General features: G+C 30.7%; 1 protein-coding gene and 1 long non-coding RNA gene across 2 annotated transcripts; both read left to right on the top strand.

The window, feature by feature from the left end:
- The first annotated feature begins 1,835 nt into the window (after nt 1-1,835).
- Nucleotides 1,836-4,646, top strand: LOC139503509 (uncharacterized). The gene is made up of 3 exons (XR_011659118.1): nt 1,836-1,960; nt 3,883-3,942; nt 4,620-4,646. It is a non-coding gene; the product is annotated as an uncharacterized lncRNA (long non-coding RNA).
- Nucleotides 4,647-5,195: 549 nt separating this feature from the next.
- On the top strand, nt 5,196-24,357 carry LOC139504318 (uncharacterized). Its single transcript, XM_071294386.1, has 14 exons — nt 5,196-5,223; nt 6,858-6,961; nt 7,410-7,446; nt 8,023-8,313; nt 9,316-9,458; nt 11,185-11,437; nt 13,870-14,090; nt 15,602-15,746; nt 18,120-18,135; nt 20,504-20,754; nt 21,324-21,538; nt 22,737-22,880; nt 23,968-23,988; nt 24,042-24,357. Exons 1-13 carry the CDS (start codon nt 5,196-5,198, stop codon nt 23,968-23,970), a joined length of 1,851 nt encoding a protein of 616 aa, XP_071150487.1. The 3' UTR covers nt 23,971-23,988; nt 24,042-24,357.
- The last annotated feature ends 1,053 nt before the right edge of the window (nt 24,358-25,410 follow it).

Raw genomic sequence — 25,410 nt, 5'->3', positions numbered from 1 at the left:
CAATACAACTGATAAGATTTACTTTCCTTCAAATAGTATGCCTCTTTTGTAGTTTAATTAAGCAGACAATGCCATATACCAAACAACAGCAAAACTACTGGCGACTATTGACATTGATTTGTATACATGGAACAGATATATTTCGTCAGTTATTTAAGGAGTGTATAGATTCAACATTTGAGGACTTTATAAACGAACATCAGCATGAAATATACCATTTATTTTCCACAGATCGCTGTTGTCAATGTGACGAGAAAGCGATGCCTAAAAAACGTATAATAGATAAAACACAAATGCTTATTATTTTCAACATAGCTTCCAATCGCCTTGAAAAACATAAAATAAAAAAAAATAGAGAACTTTGTTGTTTGAAGGCAAACAAAAACGTCGATCTAGCAGCATTAGATCTCTCATTTGTTCGATTTTTTCTTTTTAATTTGTGTACCAAATTAGTTTGGAAAATTTATTTACCGGATTGCGAAAAGAGCTTCGAATCATTTATGAATGAAAATGTACACAAGGTTTACCACTTAGCGCACACAAATGTATGCTGTTGTAAGTGTAATTCTGACAGAGATATCCCTAAACAACGAATTACTGAAGATGAGTTTGGAATACTTTTTGAAATAGTGGATACAGCTTGTCAGTCTGAATGTTCATGCCAGTATAAGATAAAAAAAGATATCACATTTTCTTCACTGGTAGATCGACACAATACGTTGTTCACTGAATTAACATGGTGTTTGTGTCTAAATCATCCGCAAAGCATCAGTCATATTCGCAATGCAATTATACATAAATCAGATTTAAGCATCAACGATGATAAATTTAAGGAATTTTGGGATATAACAGAAAACAACATACTTGGCATAGCAAAAGCTTTAGATTTGCATGACGATTATGCTAAGCAACTTCAAGAATTCAAGAAAGAATGCAACAATACCTATTGTGAGACAGCATTAGTAGAATGGTTGAAAAAAAATGAACACGTACGTACAGAATCATATTTTAAAATGTTGTTAATTACTAAGACAATATGTATAACATGATTTGACATGTAGACCAATACCATCCTGACGAATTTAAATAAATATTTTTTTTTCGCACATACATTTTTACGTTTAATATCGATTTCAGAATGACATAGTCTAAGGCATTGAGTCAGCTCAATAGGGACACAAAAGAGCAGAAAACAAATAGTTTTAACTTTCAAAAAGATAGCAAAACCTTATACATTGTTATAAAGAGTCACTGGTGAGTCGTTTGAACAATGAGTCGCGCGTCTAGCGTACACAATTATGAATCTTGTTTTACGTTTCTTTGATGAGGGTTTTTATACATTCTTATGTGTCAACTTTAGTCATTGGTCATTTAACATAAACGTTCCTTGACAATATGGCCAGATCCTTTCTGTGTAAATCTTCTACAGGTTATGGTAATAGTTATGACAGTATTGAATAGAACACTTTCGTTTGTATAGGGTTTTATTTCAGGACTGCAATTTTTCTAAAACATCCTGTAATATGAACTTTTAGGTAACTGAAGATATGCTGCAAACAATTTACAATTCAAAAGGGGAACACAAGATTGGGGCCATTATTGAATGTCTAAACCAATTAACAAGTAGAGGTAATTACGTAGTATCTAATACATACTTTTTTAACACAGGTATATTTAATAATGAATAAGTCTTTCCTCACTGTAAAGAAGAAAAGAACATAACAATTGTCATTACATGATTAGATACTATATTCTTGTTCAATCAAAGTAAATCAAATATAATCTTTTAAACAAAATATTACTTTTATACTATAGTACTGTTCCTTGTTCTTGTTATTTAAATTTCAAGGCTGTGTTGATGACATTGACATTGAAGATAAGTTCCCAGAAATTACCAAAGCTGTACTCAAGAAATATACACCAGAAATCTCATATGAACATCTCAGTGACCAGACATGGGGTAATGGAAATTTGTAATTGTAATTATTGGTAATGCATTACATTTTTCTAAGTTATTGCATGTAATGAGTAATGAATCAATTTTTGCATTACATGTAGTTGTAATCTATTGCATTAATTCAGACAAAAGTTGTATGATTTCATGCGTTACTTTGCATAATTTCGCATTACTTTATTCACATACTATATATCTTTCCCAGATTGTTGATGTTTTAGCTTAAGCAGAATTTAAGATTTCTGGATTAATTAAGAACATAATGATTTGGATTGTGTTCATCTTAATTGAAAAAGCATTACTGTGAAAGTGTTTCATTGTTGTCAAAACATCAATGATAACATTGTCTTGATTAATAAACAGAAAAATGACCATTGTCATATATCACTAATTAGTTTGTTTTACAAACAATGTTTTTACCATTTCAACATTTGGTCACAATCTAAGCTCTATGTTCATTTTTGATAATAAAAGAAATTCTCAGTTAATATTTTTGATTAGAATAAATAAAGCAAATGTATATTTTTAAAAGTGAAGTTGACAGTAGTTAAAATACATACATGTATTAAACTTCATCTCTGTAATTTTTTATAGAGAAAACAGAGTGATGTTTACCTTGAAACCATTATGATTTTAAAAAGTAATAGTTGTATTGAATAAACGTTTTACTCGATACAGTACTTAAATTTAATGTATACGTATCAGTTATTACATATGCCAAATCTTTTGTGAAATGTAAAAACACAAAAATATTGAACTCCGAGGAATATTCAAAAAGTAAAGTCCAAAATCAAAAGGCAAAATCAAAAGTCCAAACGCATCAAACGAATGGATAACATCTGTCATATTCCTGACTTGGTACAGGCATTTTCTAATGTAGAACATTGTGGATTGAACCTGGTTTTAAAGCTAGCTAAACCTCTCACTTGTATGACAGTCGCATCAAATTATTAACACGTTATTAATATGATACCCAACGTCAGTACGCAAAATCTATACTTCAGGACCATTTTGTATTATTTGTGAGGTTGATACGGAATATTTATCAACAAGTTCTTGGTATCTTCCGATGAACTTTTTTTAGAAAAAGGACGAGACGTTCTTTGGCATACCCCTGGTTCATCAACTTTCTGCTCAGACACTGGTGACGTTTTTCAAAGTCTGAATAGTAGCTGCAAGCTCTTGAATATTGTTTTTAAAAATGTTTTTTTTTCTTTTAAAAATAATAACATATACCAATGTAGTGCGTAACTAAATGCATTACCTTGCAAAAAAATGTAATGTAATGCATTACTTTGGGAAATGTATGTAATTGTAATTTAATGCATGTTTTTGTCAAAGTAAATGTGATATAATGCAATACATTGCTATGTAAATACGTATACATCTTTGGCTGTATTGTTGATATCATTTTCTCTTTTTAAAGTATCAATACATATTATGAGTGGTATTTTTAAAAGTTTCTTATTCACAGTACTTGATATAATATAAGATTTAATAAATATGTCATCATTCAAAATCAAGAAAATCCTATTTTGTAACATCTTTTGGGTCGTTGTTGCAGAAATTTATCTAGATATATGATTGCTTACTTTGTAACTTTTGATTTTGGACGTTTCTGGTTAAGGTGGACCCTGAGGTGTATCTCGGATTCCGGTACCTCCTCGCCTTTTGATGATTCGGCTTTGTCCCTTCTTGATTAATGTACATCAGGAAAGCATGTCTTAATGAAATTAATCACGTGTTGTTTTCGTTTGGGCACTTTACCACTTAACCAGCAAACTGGGCATACAATGCTGTTTTTACAGGCATGTCTCTTCTTTTACCCTGCAACATCTTCTCTGTGTTTTGGTTAATTGTGTTTCTTTTTGAATGTCGATTGTTTAAACAAATATGGTGACATAATTCTCATCTTATCTAATTTTCAGAAATACGTTTTATGATACCAATCCCAGTAACAAATACATTGAGAGATTTATGCATTACAGGTATGAAAGAAAAAGAAATATTATGAAAACAAATCTGTATTTGGTTACTTTTTTTAAAGCGGCAAAATGATAAAATTCCCACTATTTTTTTCTCAAAAAACAAAAAAAAATGATTCGATACTGATTTCGTTTAAAATTAAATTAAGTAGTCAAAGCATATACTTCAATAAAGTTTGCATTCATTATACATGCTGGAGGGATATATAAGGATTGTTTCACCAAAGTACATTCACATTTCCTGAGGGGATCGCCTTCCATAGAGAAAAAAACTTCAAATTTCAAACGGCAGAAGGGGATTTATATTTGTATTCCCCAATCTATACTATTATTTACTTTCTGAACATAAAACAATAGTTTCAATATTTTCTTTTGCTTGCCTGTATAATCAAACACAACATACACATTGATAGCAATAACTAAATGAAACGATCTTGAACCCGATATGTATGTTTACAAATTGTTTGTTAAATGAACTTGTATCACTATTTTCGTCCAAAAATTAAATTATTATTTATCTTGTTTTCTATTATGAGCCAGGAATCAATTTATACTGAGGGTGGGAACATTAAGCTTTGTACAGTGTCACATATAGGACATTCCCAGACCAATGAAATTGTTACGCTATCAATATTAACATACAGTACAATTAAATAAATAAAGCATTCAATTTATTGTAGACAGTGTGGACAACGGTTCTAACGAAGGTAAATATGTTAATTAAATATGAGGAAACAAATTGAAAAAAGGAATGAATCAACGGGTTAACAATATCAATGGTATAAATTTAAGTTTGTATATGAGCTACCTTTCAATTGTTAATCGAAGGGGAAAACATCACGTGCAACTTTCTTCAGGAAGACTATCCGTTGATGTAAATAAAAGTTATTTAAAATTTAAAAAAAAACCAATATAAGCAATAACCGTTTAATATGACAAAGTCCTGTTTCAACTGTAAATGAACGAAGGACGAGTTGTGGTAAGTGTTAAATTGCGCACTTGGTTGATATATAACATTACGCGTATTGTGCGATTATTCCACAATCAATACTATTATTTACTTTCTGAACATAAAACACTAGTTTCAATATTTTCTTTTGCTTGCCTGTATAATCAAACACTACATACACATTGATAGCAATAACTAAATGAATTGATCTTGAACCCGATATGTATGTTTACAAATTGTTTGTTAAATGAACTTGTATCACTATTTTCGTCCAAAAATTAAATTATTATTTATCTTGTTTTCTATTATGAGCCAGGAATCATTTAATACTGAGGGTAGGAACATTAGGCTTTGTACAGTGTCACATATAGGACATTCCCAGACCAATGAAATTGTTACGCTATCAATATTAACATACAGTACAATTAAATAAATAAAGCATTCAATTTATTGTAGACAGTGTGGACAACGGTTCTAACGAAGGTAAATATGTTAATTAAATATGAGGAAACAAATTGAAAAGAGGAATGAATCAACGGGTTAACAATATCAATGGTATAAATTTAAGTTTGTATATGAGCTACCTTTCAATTGTTAATCGAAGGGGAAAACATCACGTGCAACTTTCTTCAGAAAGACTTTCGTTGATGTAAATAAAAGTTATTAAAAATATTTAAAAAAAAAACAATATAAGCAATAACCGTTTAATATGACAAAGTCCTGTTTCAACTGTAAATGAACGAAGGACGAGTTGTGGTAAGTGTTAAATTGCCCACTTGGTTGATATATAACATTACGCGTATTGTGCGATATCGTGTTTTTTGGCTTTTTCTGTCTTATAGTTTATATTATCGGTAGTTTCAATATTTTCCTTTTCGCTTAATATTTTTAATGTTTTCATCACTGAAGAGAAATGTATTGTCGAAATCCGGATCTGGTGTACTAAAAAATATTGACACCGTATGTTTGTGGCATAACATCGTGGCCACAAGTTATTTTTTATCTTTTTAGTATTAAATTTATATTAAGATCCATTTTGTTACATCTTGTGATCAATTTTATTTGGCAATCGCCAATGGCAGTCAGCAGGATTAAAGAACATGCATCAGTTGTTCGACCTGTTAGTCAAATGCGTTTTGTTTAAATATACTTTTTCACTTTTGGAAAATGTTGTTTGTGCTATTTTTAAACCCTTCTACAACGAAATTTGTTTAACATGCACACGTATAAAAATTGCGGTTTTTATCCAACGCAATCATAGGTTTGAACGTAGTTTTCAATTTAGACTCGTTTATATTTTTTCGTTTTGGCTTGTATCATATTCTCCCTTCGGTTTATATTATCGGTTCATTCTATATTGACTCTTAAAATTCAAGAGTTTATCTAAAAATGAGGGTACTTTTTCTGATAATGAGAGTTTTTTTTATATGGCCTTGCAAATACCGTTTCGATCTCTAACACCACTGAAGAGACATTTATTGTCGAAATCCGGATCTGGTGTACTAAAAAAATATTGACACCGTATGTTTGTGGCATAACATCGTGGCCACAAGTTAAAAAAAAAAATCTGTTTAGTATTAAATTTATATTAAGATCCATTTTGTTACATCGTGTGATCAATTTTATTTGGCAATCGCCAATGGCAATCAGCAGGGTTAAAGAACATCAGTTGTTTGACTGTTAGTCAAATGCGTTTTGTTTAAATATACTTTTTCACTTTTTTGGTCTTTTGGAAAATGTTGTTTGTGCTATTTTTAGACCCTTCTACAACGAAATTTGTTTTACATACACACGTATAAAAATTGCGGTTTTTATCCAACGTAATCATAGGTTTGAACGTCACAGTAGTTTTCAATTTAGACTCGTTTATATATATATATATAGTCACCCCTTGTAGTCGTTCTACCAATCATATCCCCATAAACCATCTCAATACGTTTAACAATAACTTGTGGGTTTTTTTTTTCAGACGAACCACACGATGAGTTTACATGTGGAAAATGTAAAACGATATTCACTAAATTGGATGAGTATCTTAAACATAGACATGATAAAAAGAAATGTTCTATTATGGTAATTACTACTACAAAATTACAGCCTCAAGTTACTTGAATAATATTTTGGTTGAACAAAGATATGCAATACATTCAAAATGTTAAAAATAAACTGTACAATCGGGTTATGTTTTATACGTGAACTATTTTTAAATCATAGCGTTATTTGTCAATATTAACAGTTTTTACGGGAATAATTGAAATGCAAAACAATCGTTAGCAATTTAAAATATAAAAATTTTGATTTATCCTATTTTGTCTACGACAATAGGGTAAGCGGCAATTGATTGGTTTTTTTTCTTTAATTAAAAAAAACTAAAATGTATGTCAAAATACTATAAATCGATGAAACAAGTGAAAAACAAAATTTATATTCCTGACTTGATACAGACATTTTCCGATAATAAATTTAAGTTTCAGAGAAAGAGCAAAATTTACATTGCTTGTTTCGTTATATTTTTTTATAGAGAGAGAAGAAGGTGACAGAACGCAATCCAAGGAAAAGTAAGATAATTATGAATACTTGTTGTTAAACATGCACATGATGAACATTATAAAGGTGTTGTTCTATATAATGTCATGTTAATTTACCTAACCATTATTTTTGCCATAAATTATTAAATGAAATTTGATGCATACCAAATCGTCAAAAAAATGGAACTATAGGATTATGCCGTTATATGTGTACAGTTTTGTCTTATATGCATGCTTTTCCCGTCTATTTCGAGAATGCTGCGATATTCTGTTTATCGGTATTTTAAAAATCAAATTAATACTGAATAGTTTGAAAAGCTACTGAAAAGTATTAGACTGACCACATGCAAAATGTTTGAACGGTACTAAATATATCACAATGATTTTAGATCCATATTTGATGACGGTTAGATCATATTAGCCAGGAATACGATGGTGCATGTTCTCTTGCCAATGAATAAATACCGATACTTGATGTGAATGGCTTTCTAATATGTTGTTTTAAAGCTACAGAAAACTTATCATTTCAAGTATATTTTGCAGTTACAATTTATGTACGGATAATAAATTTGATTTTTGTATCAGACTGCTTTTGTTGTATTTCAGGACGTTTCTGCCAAATAAAAGTCACTAACGTTGGTAATAAGTGGACAACAGAAGTAAAGAAAAAATTTAAAAGGGAGCCAGACCTGTTCGATACTGAAGATACATGTGTCGATCATATGGAAACAAGTTGTTTGATTGTATGGGCTGAATCTTCTCAATCTGAAGAGGAGATTACAGATAAAGCAGAGAGGTGCATCAAGTTTACAGAAAACATGTTTAAAAAATGTCCTTTAGATTCTTTGGAAATAACCAAAGTAGATGTCACAGTCACGTTTTCTGAATTATTCGAAGGTACCAAACACATCAAAATTTATTTCAGTTCATATTGAGTATGTGTTTTTAAGATTTGTATTATGTTCATAATCAAATGCTAGCTCTTTCAACAACATTACTTAATTAATACTAACATTAGTACTTTTGTAGATTATCATGAAATAATAATTGTAATTTCATCTGTTAAATATTATTTTAGAAAGTTTTAAATATATATTTTTGTGAAAAAAATAATGTTATTCTTAGATATGGACGTATAATTGAAGCTCTTTAATTCTGTCAAGTTGATTGTTTGATTGTCGGTTGCTTAACCTCGACTGGTGTCAAGTTTAAATTGAAATGTGTGAAATAAATATCAAGTTTTTAGGTCGTATTTTCAACTTTTAAATAAGTGATATGAATGAAAAATGTCTTATTTCTAGTTCGAAACGTCAAATTCGAAATACAAAACAAGATCGCAACCAGTCTTTCGTACAATGAAATTCAACTAAGGTTAAGATTTTATATAAAGTGTGTCTTTTTCGGATACGCACCAAATATTTTTACTATAAAGGAACAATAAAGAATAAATAAAAACAGTTGCATGTATATAACCAAATATGAACTCATCAGTCCGTCATGTATCTCAACATGAAGATGGCATTTGTTTTCTATTTGTTCTATTGGTTGATATTGTTGAGCGTTTCATTTTTACGTCACGTTTTTATTTACATAACCTTCATTAATACTATTTCACCTGAACAATTAAATTTAGAATGAAAATGGGAAACGTGTCAGAGAGATACCAACCCAAACAAAGAGCAGAGAACAACCGTAACTACCAATGGGTCTTCAATACAGTGAGAACATTCCGCACCGGAGTCGTGTTTCAGCTGGCCCATAAATATATATATATATGTATGAACTTTGGTTGTGTTTTTTTAATCCTTTACAAAAAAAAAGTTCATGTTCAAGATAAGATTTTTTTTTTAAATGAGAGAGTAATTTGAAAACAAAATCACCTTTTTCATTTTTCAAAAGAATCAGAAAGTGACAACGACGACATTTTAGAATGTGGAGTATGTGGACACAAATGTCACGCTATCAACTCTTTCCTCGTTCATAAAAAGGAATGTGTACGAAATCGAAAAAGACGACGAGAACATGAACAAGACGAGTCAAAGGTATGCATTTCAAATAAATTGTTCAGCAGCTTTCATTCTTTGAAAGATATATACGTACGATTAATGTTTGGTGTTTATTCGCTATCGGATATGATAGTTAATCTTAAACTTTAGGATTTATCTTATATCTTGTTGTTTAAACCATACGTTTCCTGTCGTTTTTGTTAAAACAAAAAAAATTATCGTTGATAACTGTAAACTTTTTGTGCTTGCAAAATTTTACTTGATGATTTAAAGTCCGATGAAAGAAAACATGTGTGTAGCCGTAAATATTTTTTTACTGTAGCAAGTGTCTTGATCTTTCAGTTTTTGGTTTCGTAAAACCGTTGCACTTTAATCAGCAATTGATATCATTAATGTTGTAACGATATTCCATGGTTTGCGTTCCTTCTGTTCATTATTTCTGTGAGAGAGGTCTGTTGCTAACAAGAAAAGTATTGAAGTTGTGAAGTTGATACCATCGATTATTTTACGGACGACTTCGTGATAAAAAAAAAAAGAAGATTAGTATAATTGCCAATTATAGGTCACCGTACGGCCTTGAACAATGAACAAAGCCCATACCGCATTGTAAGCTATATCATCCCGAAATGCCAAAAGTAAAACAATTAAGACGAGAAAAAAATTAATGATTGACCGTCACAAATGACGACGAATATGTCCCAAAAGAGGGACGAAAGATACCAAAGGGACAGTCAAACTCATAAATCTAAAACAAACTGACAATGCCATGGCTCAAAATGAAAAAGACAAACAGAAAAACAATAGTACACATGACACAACATAGAAAACTAAAGAATAAACAACACGAACCCCACCAAATACTAGGGGTGATCTCAGGTGATCCGGAATGGTAAGCAGATCCTGCTCCACATGTGGCACCCGTCGTGTTGCTTATGTGATTACAAATCCGGTAAATAGTCTAATTCGGTAGGTCACATTCATGAAAGGGAAGGGGATTGTAGTTACGACGTAAGGAACATATCCGATATCATTTGTGAAACGGTTATTCCATAACGGTCAACCAACTCGTGATGGCGTCCGTAAAATTTACGAAGGGATGATTTCAACTTCACCATTTGGAAATCTTGGTTTAATAGCTTCCTTGTGAGCAGTAACCCTCTATCAAGAAAATCATGATAGGAAATGCAAGCACGGGAATATCGTATCAATTGGGAGATATATACCCCGTATGCAGGTGCTGCAGGAATGTTGCTACTTAGAAATGGAAAGTTCACAATTGGAAAGCCGAAAATCATCTCTTTTGTCGTAAAGTTTTGTTTTCAACCGACCCTCTTTGTCAATTTCTAGGTGTAAGTCAAGATATGAAACCGACTTAACTGTATCTGTAGTATCATTTATCTCCAATTCGATGGGATAGATGCGTTCCACATAGTCACTATCTTTCTTCCTAAGAAGTTCCTGCATAAAGTCAGCCTCATAATAATAAAGAATCGTCGTTACCCCGATCCATTTCTCGTTTTTCACCGAATATGACCCATCGATAAGACTTGTTTCTGGTTTTGTACCTAGTAGACATGATTTCCTTGTTGGGTGCTACATACGTTTTCAATAATTGATTTACTTATCAGTCGCATTAGTTGGAATGTCCTCTTTGGTACAGTGTACTTCCTTTTTATCCAATGTATCTGTTGAAGATGAATTGCTCGATGAAGAACTATGAATTAACGCAAAATTGAATAAAGTTAACTATAAACACTTACAGGGAGACGACAAATTAGTTCAAAAGAGTAAAAAATTAAAGATTGATGGAATATCACAAGAAGAAGAGAACTTTTTACGAATTGCAGTTTTAATAACAAGGGTTGCAACAGATGCAGTTAGAATTGTATTTGATAGAGAATTTCAAGGGGGTGCATTGAAAGGAACACTAATTGAGGATCCTGAAGCCTTGGATGACTTGAGACGAAAAAGAATCATCCTTCCATTTCAATGGCAAATGATATTTCCTGAATCAGGTAATGTACGAATTATGTTAAAAGGAAAATACTAAGAAGCAAGAGACGAACGAAAGTTTTTTGTAATCATTTAGCACGCAAAGCATCCATATTCATTCACCAATCGTTATGGTGAAAATACACAGGTAGAAGTTTAGTTTCGCATTATGGCCATGGTGAACCTTTTTAATATGAAAGTTTTTGTACAAGAAATTGATTTTTAGGTGGTTGAAAATTGATAGAGCCTTCAGTGGGATAATATGAACATTTACATTGTTTCTAACATGTTTTATAGGCCAGTCTTCTGTTTGACAGTCCATACCGATCAGCACCGCCCATAGGTTCAGAAATTATTGTAGTGTTTTTCAACAAAGATTTGACACTCAATCTTTTAAATTCAATTTTATGGAAAAAAGTGCAAAATTGCATATTTTTTTTTTTTTTACCTCTTGATAGATTAATGTCAATGGTTTTAGGAAATGAAACACTCTAATTGATTGCAATTTTCCTTCGGAGCCAGTTTTGTAGACCTTTTTTAACATTTTCACCCCACCTACCCTTTTGCATTTTTTTGTTTCAAATAAATACAAATTGTTGTCATGAATATGGCGACACAAAAAAGAGATTATTTAACCATTATAAAATTGAGAATGGAAATGGGGAATGTGTCAAAAAGACAACAACCCGACCAAAGAAAAAAACAACAGCAGAAGGTCACCAACAGGTCTTCAATGTACCGAGAAATTCCCGCACCCGGAGGCGTCCTTCAGCTGGCCCCTAAACAAATATATACTAGTTCAGTGATAATGAACGCCATACTAATTTCCAAATTGTACATAAGAAACCAAAATCAAAATAATACAAGACTAACAAAGGTCAGAGGCTCCTGACTTGGGACAGGCGCAAAAATACGGCGGGGTTAAACATGTTTGTGAAATCTCAACCCTCCCCCTATTCCTCTAGCCAATGTAGAAAAGTAAACGCATAACAATACGCACATTAAAATTCAGTTCAAGAGAAGTCTGAGTCTGATGTTAGAAGATGTAACCAAAGAAAATAAACAAAATGACAATAATACATAAATAACAACAGACTACTAGCAGTTAACTGACATGCCAGCTCCAGACTTCAATAAAACTGACTGAAAGATTTCATCATATGAACATCAGGCACAATCCTTCCCGTTAGGGGTTTAGTATCATACCATTATAACATATATGAGAGGAACATAACCCGTGTCATGCCAACAACTGTTTTTTGAATAAATGTGTTTAGTTCCGATGCAAAGACCCTATAAGTGAATCAATATTAACGCCAAAATATGCAATCTGTAATGACCTGACAACAGTATCGTAACTATATCCCTTCTTAATAATTCTATTCAAAGGTTTTGTTAATTTTTGAGGTGAATACTGACACCTTTGTGCTTTATAAAGAATATTTCCATAAAAAATTGGATGTGAAATACCTGAACGTATATGAAGTTTGCATGTTGAGCTATATTTACGAATGATGTCTTTATACCGATGATAAAATTTAGTAAATGTTTTGACTAGTTTGTGATATCGAAAACCCTGGTGTAATAGTTTTTCAGTAATACATAAATTTCTCTCGTTAAAATCTAAAATATTGTTACATACACGAGCGAATCGTACAATCGAAATCAAATCTATAGAAAATTTTCTTTCCCATGAATATACACATGCATACCACAAATATTCGGCCTTAAATGTTAGAAAAGAAGGAAAAAAGGATGTTTAAACATTATGAGTGTCTATTTTAAGTTTTTTTCCTTAACTGTTTATTGCTACCTTATGACATTTGACCAAGCACAGAATTGCTTATTTTTAGCCAATTCATACCACAGATCTGTTGATGTTTAGATTAATGATGCAGTTCTGAGGGAGAAACATATCTTAGTATGATAATATATGTTAGTTTCGTTGTGTATTGTCCTTAGCAACCAATATAGACATTTTGACATAAAGACTTGAATTAATACTTTATTGGCTACCCCTTGGAAAAAATAAACTTTATGAAGAAACATTAATAGGGAACACTTTATTTTTTTTCATGAGAAATAAATCAAATGTATTATTTTAGAAGGTGTAAAGCAATAATTTAGCATAAATTGAGTCTAAATGTGTTCCCGCTGTTATAAATATATTAAGTATTAGCAAAATTTTAACCAAGGCTTTTGTATGCTAATGAACAACCAAATTGGCATTCTATAGCTTTAAAATAGCTTGAATGAGTAAAATTGGCTACCGTAAAGTTTTAAACAAGAAAAGACAAGCATAGACGGTATTGTCTTAGAAATTTGACTGACTTGGCATGGCAAGTTTCATCAAATCTCTTTTTGTTGCATTTATTCCTTAACCAATTAAAAATCTTGAGTAACCAAATAGTGTATATTGTTGATGAATTAACCAATAGGTAAATTTTCATTACAGGTCAGGCATCTTCATATTCCTTGAATTTAAAGATAATGGCTTGCTTGATACAATTCCTACTTACAAGATATATAGATTATTTGTTGCCAACAAATCCAAAAGATGTCAGTATCGAAGCAGATTTGTCCAGAGTTTTATATTATAGAAGAGTGATAGCAGGGTCTACAGACACAAAATTGACAAAAGAAGAAATGGATGAGTATTGGATGGTTATTTCTGGGGTAAAATATGCATGTTTTATACATTTATGAAATTATTTGTATAGAGATTTAAAATGAGAATTTCTACCCAGCTGTATTAATCACCTGATAAAACTAAGTTTCGGAAAGTGTTGAATAACAAAGAAGTAAACCAAGTAAGGCTGATGAATATACTTTAATCGTATATACTTATTAACATTAAACAAATAAGTCAGGAAAATAACAATCATTCAAAGTCATCTTTTATATAAGCTTTTGGATTTCAAATATTTTGGCCACGAGCATCACAGAAGAGAAATATATTGTCGAAATGCGCATCTGGTGCAGGAAAATTGGTACCGTTTATGTTATTAATGTAATTCTGCTTTAATTTCAAGTCCTTTTGATAATTTAAACAAAGGAGTAGGTCCGGTAAAGGCCGATTTTGGCCTCAATATACAAGTTCATGAAATCAAATATTGTAGACACTTTTTAAACACTTAAGTGTCTGTTTCAATTGATTCAATTAGTTTATGTGACAGATTTTAACTGATTAAGTCTTTAAAAACGCTCCTATTCAAGCTTAGATACGAAAAATCTATCAAATATGCCAAACATCGTCACTTTTCAAATTATTTGGCCGCATCCGTGTTCATCCTCAAGTACCCGATATGTGAGCATTGTATTGTCAAAAACAGCCCATATTTATGTAGCAGAATCATTCTACTTTCCAATAAATAGCTCAATGATTACATTTTCACAATTATGTAAAACTGCTATATTTTGGGGTCAAAAAGGAGTCTTACTGAACCAACTCCTTTGGAATAAAACTGCTGATGGTTCGAAGTAAAAACATTCAGTTTTGATTTTTAAGAAGTTTATTTAGAACAAATGTTTATGAAAACCTGGAACCGAAACTTTGTATAAAGGATGTACTTAGGTGAAATCAAATAAATCAAGAACTTTAAATATTTGATATTAGACGGAAGAGCGTGAGTAAAGGATCAAAATAAGCAAAAGATAATGATAGGTCATTGAGCTCATTTTTGAGATATTTGATTATTAAAATATGGAAAGGCTGACCCGTAATTTTACATTAGTTTGATCTTTACTTGGACAAAGACTTGCATTATTTCCTGCAAATTTTGGAAGACATGAAAACGTTTAAAGTTTCATGACGAGTTTAATGTATTTAATGCAGTAATACTTTTATTTTTGCATTTGTACTATTTGGGTCAAAAATCTAAAGAAAATAAATCAAGAATCTGTTTAAATTTAAGGAAATGACCTATTATGAGCTATTAAGTCTTATATGAAAAAGATAAAAGTGAGTTATTAGGCATAATATTTTTACCTTGTATAGTTTGGAAAAACACCAAGGAGTCCGAACATCTAACACACATTTCAAAATCTCACCTAAAAGTTGTTTTGCCTTCATATTTTGATATATACTGCTGTGCTAATGTATACACTTTGAACAAAACAGTGTAATCCACAATCAAATAAAGTATACTGATGCTATAGAGCTAATGGCAATTATTTCTTTTTTACAGGCTATCGTACGGCTAGGAGGTAAAGAATTTCGGCATAAGTGTAACGAGTTGAAAGTCAGCAAATTTAATGATAATTACATTGAAATGTTGACAGAGATAAAAGAAATTGCTAAAAAAGATAGTTCATATCCACAAGGCTTTAAAAGTAAGTGAATGTACATCTTCAGCCAAATGCTATCAAATTTTTGTATTTATTGCAAAAAAAGGATATATACAATTTGCTAACCTCCAATATAATTGAGGCAATCAAATTTATGAATATCAATGATGAAGAAAGTTGAATAGAAGAGCCTTCAATTTAATCTTTTTCTTAGTTCATCAGGTTTTAAATATAGGTAGCAAGGTCGTATTTGTAATCCTTAATTTAAGTTGCTCTTTTGTATACCGTACTTAAGTCAATGTATATGAACAGTGTGATTAATAGAAAAAAACAAACTGTGTATTAATAAAAACAAGTATGTCCCTCAGCGTAAATGTAATCGCATAAAAAACTTACTGATCTTTTTTTTTCCCTTTCTATTGAGTTCAACCTTTAATTATACATGTTACTTAACATGTATGCCATCATAATTTTGTACTTTAACAATATCTGACTGTATTTGTTTACCTCAACTATTTTATCAGTATCCATATTCTATGTTTCTCGCTAAACTGTAGTTTTTAGAGAATAAAGTATCTATCTATTGGACAAAAATCAGTATCAAAAAAATATATTTTCCCAAATTAAGGAATTAATCAGCTGGGGAAAAATATTAAATATTTAATAAGAAATATTTAATATAAAAACAAAATTAAAAGTGAAAATGATTTTCTGAAAAAAAATCGTATTCACTGCATAATAAAAGACCAATAAGCATGTGTGGCCGTAGGTTTTTAACTTAAAAAATATGTTTTATGAAATGGCCACATTGAATTTTTTTTTTTATTTCTTTATCCTAAATATCTCATGTTTGATATAATATAGAATTTTGTAAAAGTGTGCTTTTGTAAAACATAATGAAGCATAGAATTTGATCACGAGTGCTAAAAATTTATATTTATTATAACATTTTTGTACCCTGAATATATGAAATTTGATGCTGTTTGTCCATTTTAATATTTTTATAAAATCTTTAGATTATGTTGCTGTTTCTTAACTTTTCTCAGCATATCTTTAAATAAATAGAATACCGATATCTCCATAATGTATTAAATTAACATAATTAAGTTTCTTAATAATCCTACACGGTGGACGTTAAAAATCATGGCTGAAAAATAAATTTATAGTAAACTTTATAAAAAGAAGAATTGCGTTGATGTTTTTTTTTTAACAACCATCTATCTGATAACAATTACAATATATGTTGATGTCGTAGTACTCTGCATAGTTAAAGATAAAGTAACGCATCATCTTGCGCCTGTACGGTCTACATCCCAATTTTAAAAATAAGACAGAGTCAATTATTATTGTTATACGATGATGACTGATGTACCCATGTGTTGAATATTTTGTTTAACGAATCAATGTAAATAAACGGAGTTTGATGAGACTGTCATTAAAGTGAGAGGGTTAGCGCTATAGAACCAGGGTTAATCCACCATTTTCTACATTTGAAAATGCCTGTACCAAGTCAGGAATATGACAGTTCTCGTCCATTCGTTTTTGATGCGTTTTGTTATTTGATTTTGCCATGTGATTATGGACTTTCCGAATTGATTTTCCTCTAAGTTCAGTATTTTTGTGATTTTACTTTTTAAACAGTAAATGGCTTTATAATTGCTAATCTATTTGTTCATCGTATGCATCCTTCAAGGAATGGATAATGATTTAACATAAATACACATTGTAATTGGATACTTTCCAGTTAATAAGTTTGAAGATCTACGTGTGACTGACGAGTCTTTTTAAATGAAGACAGAGCAATATTACATTTATTTCTACTCTTAAAGAAGAACTAGCTGTCTAATTCATGTTCACTGATTTGAGTCGAATTCTAATATTTGATTTAAAACAATGTAAAATATTAATCCAAATTATAAAAGTCTAAGATGAACGTTTTACAGGGCTCTGGGCTCCATGAAATGCAGCATTGATACGTTCGTATTCTAGTCTAGACACCATCTAATTAACTGTCAAGTTGACTCCCAAAAACCTTCGATGGTCATGTAAGCGATATACACATAGTTATAAATATGATAGAATTCGAAATCGTGCAATTTTTCTAGGTCTGTTCATTTTTTATATATAAATTAAGAATACATCGTTTTTACCTGTATAAGAATGATTTCTTATAAATCGAATCAGTCATTCAAATGATTTACCTGTGTTTCACTTTCAATTTTTACATTCTTTATCTACACCAATGTTTTTTTTCAGCTTATTCTGACAAAATTGACACACACTGGCTACTAAAAGCGAATCATTATTTCCCTATTTTACTTTCATTAATAATTGACCAAAGAAATCATATTTTAGTTTTAAATATATATATCACGTACCAAGTGGCCATTTTTAAATACTTTTTTTTCTTTTTTATAGGACTTCTTGATTATATGTAAGTATATTGTAACTAATTCTTTCCTTTTAGCCAATCTCCAAAAAATAAATTTTTGGTCTGTTTTTAGTTCATTAAAAAAATGGCATTTTATTGTCACTCTTATCTCATGACAAGATAACGTTTTTTCCTACGAAATTAATAAGATTGCTGTGAAACATCATGCTCGAATTTACACATTTCACAGAACAGAATTTTTGGAAATTGGCAGAAAGCAGACCTTTTCACATTATGATTATCAAAAATGGTAATGTTTATGGCCAAAAATATTGAAGAGCAGGTTTTTCTTTTTTTTTAATATCATTAGCATGTAATTTGTTGACAGTTTGATAGCTTCTATATATGTCTAGACAGTTCTATAATTGAGAATACATGTTATATATGATGTCAGCATTTAATTTGATTCGATGGGGTGAACTGAAATGTCTCTAGCATTTCTTATCACATATAGTGAGTCGTCTGTCGATCGTTGGAACCTTTACAAAAATCTAACCGCTAGCTATATATTAGGCAAAATTTATCAAAATATGGACACAATCATTATTGTGGTATTTTATTTTTAAAATGGGTCTGATAAGCAATTCTACGAGCCAAGATGACGAATAAGGCTAGTTATCGGTCGTCTCACTGTCTATATCACTCTGTCCAGCTCTTAATATTATTCCGTATCATGTCTTTGTGACGTCAAATACGTTGACCCGGCCTTAATAACTTTGACCCGGACACATCAGCGACGTCATAATGTTTGAACCGACGTTAATAACTCTGACCCGAACTTATCAAGTCATCTTTTGTGTGCTGGTGAAACAAAGAAAACACTTCTGAAACACGAAAATATAGCCCGATAAATCGATTATCCGATTATCTGCATATTGATATTGTAAAATATTAGCTGCTTGACATTATATGAAGGCTTTTTGATCTCGTTCGCTACGCTCACTCGACAAAAAGCTTCATATTATGTCTCGCAGTTGATATTTTACGATATCAACATGCAGATAACCTGATAATCGGTACAAATAGAACATAGGAGTCATGTACAAGTTGTGTCAACTATTTTAAAAACCGCTATAGATAGAGAAATCTAACAGAACAGTAATGGTCAGATTGTTGAGCTCTATCTACGTGAAACGTGTGTGTTAAACGAATGGTTATATCTATTTCAGCCCTAATAAGACGATTTTTACATCTATTTTATCTCTTTCTGTCTGTTATCTTGAAATCATAGAAGATATTAGAGTCAATCAAAACAGCAACAACTTAAGAAAGACAAAACCTACTAATGGAATAACTATGATTCAATGAGATGAGAGTTATCATCCTTTAATGCCCATTTTACCATTTGTTTGTGTTTTTACCCATTATCTTGACAATTATAAAAGATAGATAGAACTTTTAGATAGCAAAGGATATTAGCAAGATAAGATCTACTGATAAGTTAACTACTAGTATCCGAATTAGTCAGACGACTCCTTGTTGTCTTTTAATGGCAAATTTTACTATTTTGAAGAAACTTTGAGAAAGATAGAAACTTAAAAAGCAAAATATTATTAGCAAAACAGATCTAGAAATAAGTCAGCATTTCCGAAACCGTGTATATGTAAGTATCAACTGTTGCCTAATATGAGTAAGCGCAATGAATAAGGATAAATGTGATACTGTGGTTTAATGAGCCAACATTTGTGATACCTTGAACGATATCAATGTTAATTTACCAGATATGAATTTGTAAATTATTGTTTGGTGATGCTAGTCTTAATGTTTGGTAATCAAAGATAGTGTGCAAATTTTGAAAATCATATCAAACCCCATACATAAGGCATAATCAAACCCTCAAAAGGAATCGGAGCTTTGCACGTATTATATTCCTTAATTTCAAATACTTTCAAATTGTTCATAACAGCGAAATTTATTAAAACAATATTAATTTTCATCACAGTACTAGAAGTACTGGCTACTGGGCTGATGCATGACAGTCTTCCAGCAGAGGTGTCGATCCAGTGGCAGTATTACCATAAATGTCAACAATTCCTATGCTCCAAATGCGCATTTTGACTATTACATAATCTTTCACATTGATAATTGAGGCCGCGATATTTGAATAATCAAAATCAATTACATATGATATGACTCCTCACATAAACGAAGTGTTGACCTTTGTTGCATGTTTTTTTTTATATAATACTACAATTTGTTTTGTACACATTCTTGCAAAATTATCGACATTATCAACATACCTAATATTTGTCAACCTTAATTCAGTGTGGTCTTGGATGATCGAGTTAATTAAGATAAGGGAGTTTTTTTAAGCAATTAAATATTTTACATATTTATATTCCAATCAACATTAATACTATTTTTATACAAGGTTCTACATTGGGCCGAACGAAGCTTCACCAAGAACTGCAACTTTTATTAGCCAGGAAGAAGCAAATTTTTTACTGATTGCACACTTGTTACTGAAAATTGCACCGCATGCTATTAGAATTATATTCGACGAAGAGTTTCATCCTGATGTATTGCAAAGCGAACTAAGGAAGAGATATAACGAATTGAATAAGTTGAGGAGTAACGGATGGTTAAATCCAGCTCAGTGGGACAAACTATTTCCAAAAAGAGGTATATTTAGTAACATTTTACAAACAAACTTTCAAATTGACATTATCTCAAGTAGATATCTTAAATGCCAATTAAAACATGAAATATATCAACTTGATGTTGAGCATTTTATCTGTGAAATTTTTTTTTAACTTAAGATACATTTTTCAGAAAGTATTTCAAAGTTTTTTTAGTGAAAAATATTTTTATTAGCGACTATGGAAGTGATGCACTAATAAGAACTTGCAATTTGGTAATATCTTTGATGTGATATTCCATTTTTTGAAATCATCAAAATGTACACCAAGCTAAATACAATATATTAAATCTGCAAAGGACCAAATAACTGATGAAAATGATTTGGGGAACGAAAATATATATCCTCGCTCACCCTACGGTAAAGAACAGAGTATTCCTTCAAATGACTGTATTGTACACTAAATACTATGTTATATTTCTGGGTGAAGTACTCTACGAAACTTCTTACATCTGTAAGAGGTTTCGTAGAATAATAACATCATTCTTTCTTAATAAGCTGCATAAGACGTTGACATAAACTAAAATGGTCTTTACTTTATTTCATGTCTTAGGTAAACCTAAATCAACTGCTTTTGATTTATCACTGATGATCTTCTTGATTAGAAAATACACAGATATTAAAGTTTCAAACCAATTACCAGTAGCAAAAAAACGTAAAGGTACCGACATATCAACGGTTATGTACTACTGGAAAGAAATAGCCGGAGAACAAGATTGTGTCTTGTCAAATCAAACATTTGAGGAGTACTGGACAGCTATTACTGACGTAAGATTCTTACTTGCATTTTCAAAACAATACTTATATGTTCATCTGTTAATTAAATTAAACTCTTGTTAACAATCTTTTGTTGATCCGTTTAATAATATTATATCTATTTCACATTGGTGATTCCGTACATTGACCTTCAATGGTTTACTTTTTTTTTAAATTGTTATTTGGATGGACAGTTGTCTCATTGGCACTCACACCACATCTTCCTATATCTATAAAGTATATATTATAGATATATTATAACTAAATTCTCTTAATTCATTAGTATCAGTATGATAACAAACAATTATGAACGTAGAAATCCTGGAAATTTTCAGTAATGAAATACAATTAAAGACTAGTCCTTTTGATATAACGAAGATTGTTTTTATTTTCGTCAAAGTGTATAAATATCAACAATTTTGAAGCAATAAGATCATGCTTAAGTCTCAATCAATAATTATCATTACGTCGACCAATGATGTTTGTATATGTTTCTCATCAACTTCTGAATTTGTATTATAACTATAAACGACTGTCATTTATAAAGGCAACAGTAGTATATAGCGTTGTTCGAAATTCATAAATCGATTGGGGAAAAACAAATCCGGGTTACAAACTTAAAATGAGGAAACACATCAAATATAAAAGGAGAACAATGAAACAACTAAAACGCAACACACACAAAAACACTCTATCAGAAAACAACAGTGAAGGTTGAGATAGCAATATTAATTAAAAGTTTGACCCACTATTACTATAGCAGTACCTGCAGCTAATATCAGCGTTTGATTAGGTTTAATGGATTTCCCACTTTTTGAATTTTGTTCGAGTTTGTTATTTTTCATGTTTTTGTTTATATATGATTATTCTCTGTTAAAAGAAATGAGAATCCACCACATTCGTAATTAAATGTTTCCCATATAATTTTTCCTTGATTTAACCATCAATAGCAATCAAAAGCGATATGATGAAATAAAACAATTATCTTCTTTAAATGCCAACATTATTGTGTCGAATGTGGTCTGTAGTGTATGTTACTGACATATTTACTATCTTATTAAATCGCGACAGGCATTGAATAATGTTGGGGTTTTTTTTTCAATACGATCATAAGGAAGCCATTTTTTTGTATATTCTTCTTAAAAAGATTTCTTTTTTATTTGGAAAAAATATAACGACAACATTAGGAATTGTCTGCTATTTGTTTCAGGCTATTGAAAGAATAGGAGGTACAGATTTTGAGAAAAGATGTATAGAATTGAAAAACCAGACACTGAGGCAAAATAACATGGAAATATCAAACGCAGTTGAATATATGTGCACATCACATGTTCCTGCTCTAACAGGAAATAACGTAAGTAAAACAATATTAAATTTTTGGTGAATTTATTTAGCATTGTTTTCTGGAAGAGATTTATCGTGTAAGGACAACTATCTCTAATGTAGTGGCTTACTGGTATATACTTATCATAATTTCTCTGTTGATAATTTAGAAACTGTCAAGAAATTTAGATTGCAACTTCAAGCAAACTTAATCTTGTCAAGGAGTTCTCTTTTAAACCACGTATATTGTATTTTTTTTCTGTTTTTAATTAAATACAATTTTTCTTTCTATAAAGTAGTTAGGGTTTTTTTGACTAATCAATGCCTAATTATTCCGTTTTTTTTCAAATATCTTCATAGTTTTTTTACTTAATGTGTAGAATTATCCCGTTTTTAACTTTCAATGTTACTCTTAACGATAATGAGTAAGAAAACAAAACGATTCTATGTTAACGGAAGTAATAGGCATAATTGACATACGTGTATGCATTCTGCTTGTTTTTTACGACTTTTACAAATGTTTAAAAACACATCAAATCAGAGGAACTTAGTTCTGATAAGACGCACAATTATTTTAAGAAGAAAATAATGTTGTTCGATTTAACAAATGATGATCAGTCTGATTTACTTGCATATAATTCAATTACAACACGAAAATGTAGATCAGACTTTTAAACAAATTAATATATTACATACTCTTACAAATTTGAATATTTTCTTTCTTTGAACTAAATGTACGATATCATCATAACTATTTAGACGCATATGTTGGTATAAAAATGTGTTATGAGTTCCAATGATAGATTTCTCCATTCAAGTCAAAATGTGTAAAAACAAACTATTATAGGTGGACGTACGGTCTTCTACACGGAGCCTTGATTCAAATCGGTCAACAAGATATAAATGGTCCCAAAATTGACTAGTATAAAACAATTTAAAGAGGAAAGCCAACGGTATAATCTATATTAAAAACAGAAAACGAGAAACGAGAAACACTTATGACTGAATAAACAGACGGCAACCACTGAACATCGGTTTCTGAATTAGGGTAGGTGCAAACAAAAGAAGCGGATTCAAACTTTTTAATATTGGCATATCTGCTTTATTTTCTTTTTCAGTAATCCAGGAAGAACCGATATCCATATCGGGGAGATATGATAGACAGATCAAATAGTAATGAACGAAGCGATATAGTGTTGTGTAAAATAGATTTGGTTGGATAACAGACAGTTTGAAAGCTATTGAATTATTGTTATGACTATGACATTTTCTGTTTAAACACAAACATGAACCCGAAAACTTGCAAATGTGTGTGTTATATCTAATGTATATTTGGTAGGCCTACTTTAGTTTACAGCCTGAGTTATATATTTTTTCGACTTCAGCAGGTGATTCGATACTACAATGAAGTATGCAACACACCTTATGTAGAGATATCTTCATCTTGTTATCAAAGAATTATATATTTTAATTTTTAAACCCTTTTTATTAATAAATTTAGTGCTGCTGGCGTGCTTTCCTTTTTTTTATCATCAGTAGGGACTCACAACGAATAATAAAAGTAATAGTTTTGATAACTTGTTCAATACGTAGCCTTCAAGGTTCGACACTACATGTAACTCAATATGATAGAAATACAAACGACATGGAGTATCCATCCATGACATAAAATCAGTAAATGTACAAGAAATAACAACTCATACACAAAACTTTTATTGTTGTTACTCACCTCAATGTGAGGCTTTCAACACGGAGCAAAACAACCTTTCACCTAACTGCAAGTTTAAACGTCTCTAAGCACCAACTTAAAGACAAATCCTTCTATACAGATCTACCAATAATATCTTCTTTATATTTTATTTTTACTTTAGGCTAGGTAAAAGCTTTAAAATAAGCAAATAAAAAAATGGGGTCACCGACCTCGTTTTCGATTTAAAACGCCATCTTTTTCACGGAATTTGGAAATTGGGACTTCTAGACAATAGCAGTGTAATATTTTTTTTAAGTCCGTATCCAATAAAAACTTGTCTGTTTTGTCAACCTAGTTGTTAATACAAACTATTTTAATAATATCACCCTTTACTGAATGGAAAATAATAATGATAAGTCGCTATAATAGTTTTCCCGCCTTTTTTTATTGTGAAATACCTATAAAAAAATAAGTTTAAAAGAAATTGACCAATAATTTCTCCATGAGTCTTCAATAGAATATGCGTTGTTTATATCTAAACAAAATAAGGAAATAAAAAGATGGGGTCACCGTAATGGAAAAAGAGATATTTCAAAAAGGGGTTAACAATTTGAATTGGCGGGAACACATTGCGCCAATTCTAAAAACAACGTCGAAAGACGTTCGGCCGTTTTAGGCTATATTCTCACAAATTAGAGACAACCCAGTTCTCGTTATTTGCTGTTTTGTTGTTTGTTTGTTTTAAACTACGATAAATTCACAGTAATCTACACATGATAGTACTTAGTTTTCAGTCAGTATCACAGACACGTAATATAAATGCGGTGGTTGAAAAACAATGTTGTTCCTTTTTATTTTGATGATAATTACT

Source organism: Mytilus edulis, chromosome 14, assembly GCF_963676685.1.
Source record: "Mytilus edulis chromosome 14, xbMytEdul2.2, whole genome shotgun sequence".
Taxonomy (NCBI): domain Eukaryota; kingdom Metazoa; phylum Mollusca; class Bivalvia; order Mytilida; family Mytilidae; genus Mytilus; species Mytilus edulis.
The sequence above is the reverse complement of the archived record's forward strand: the minus strand, read 5'-3'. Positions and strand labels throughout refer to the sequence as shown.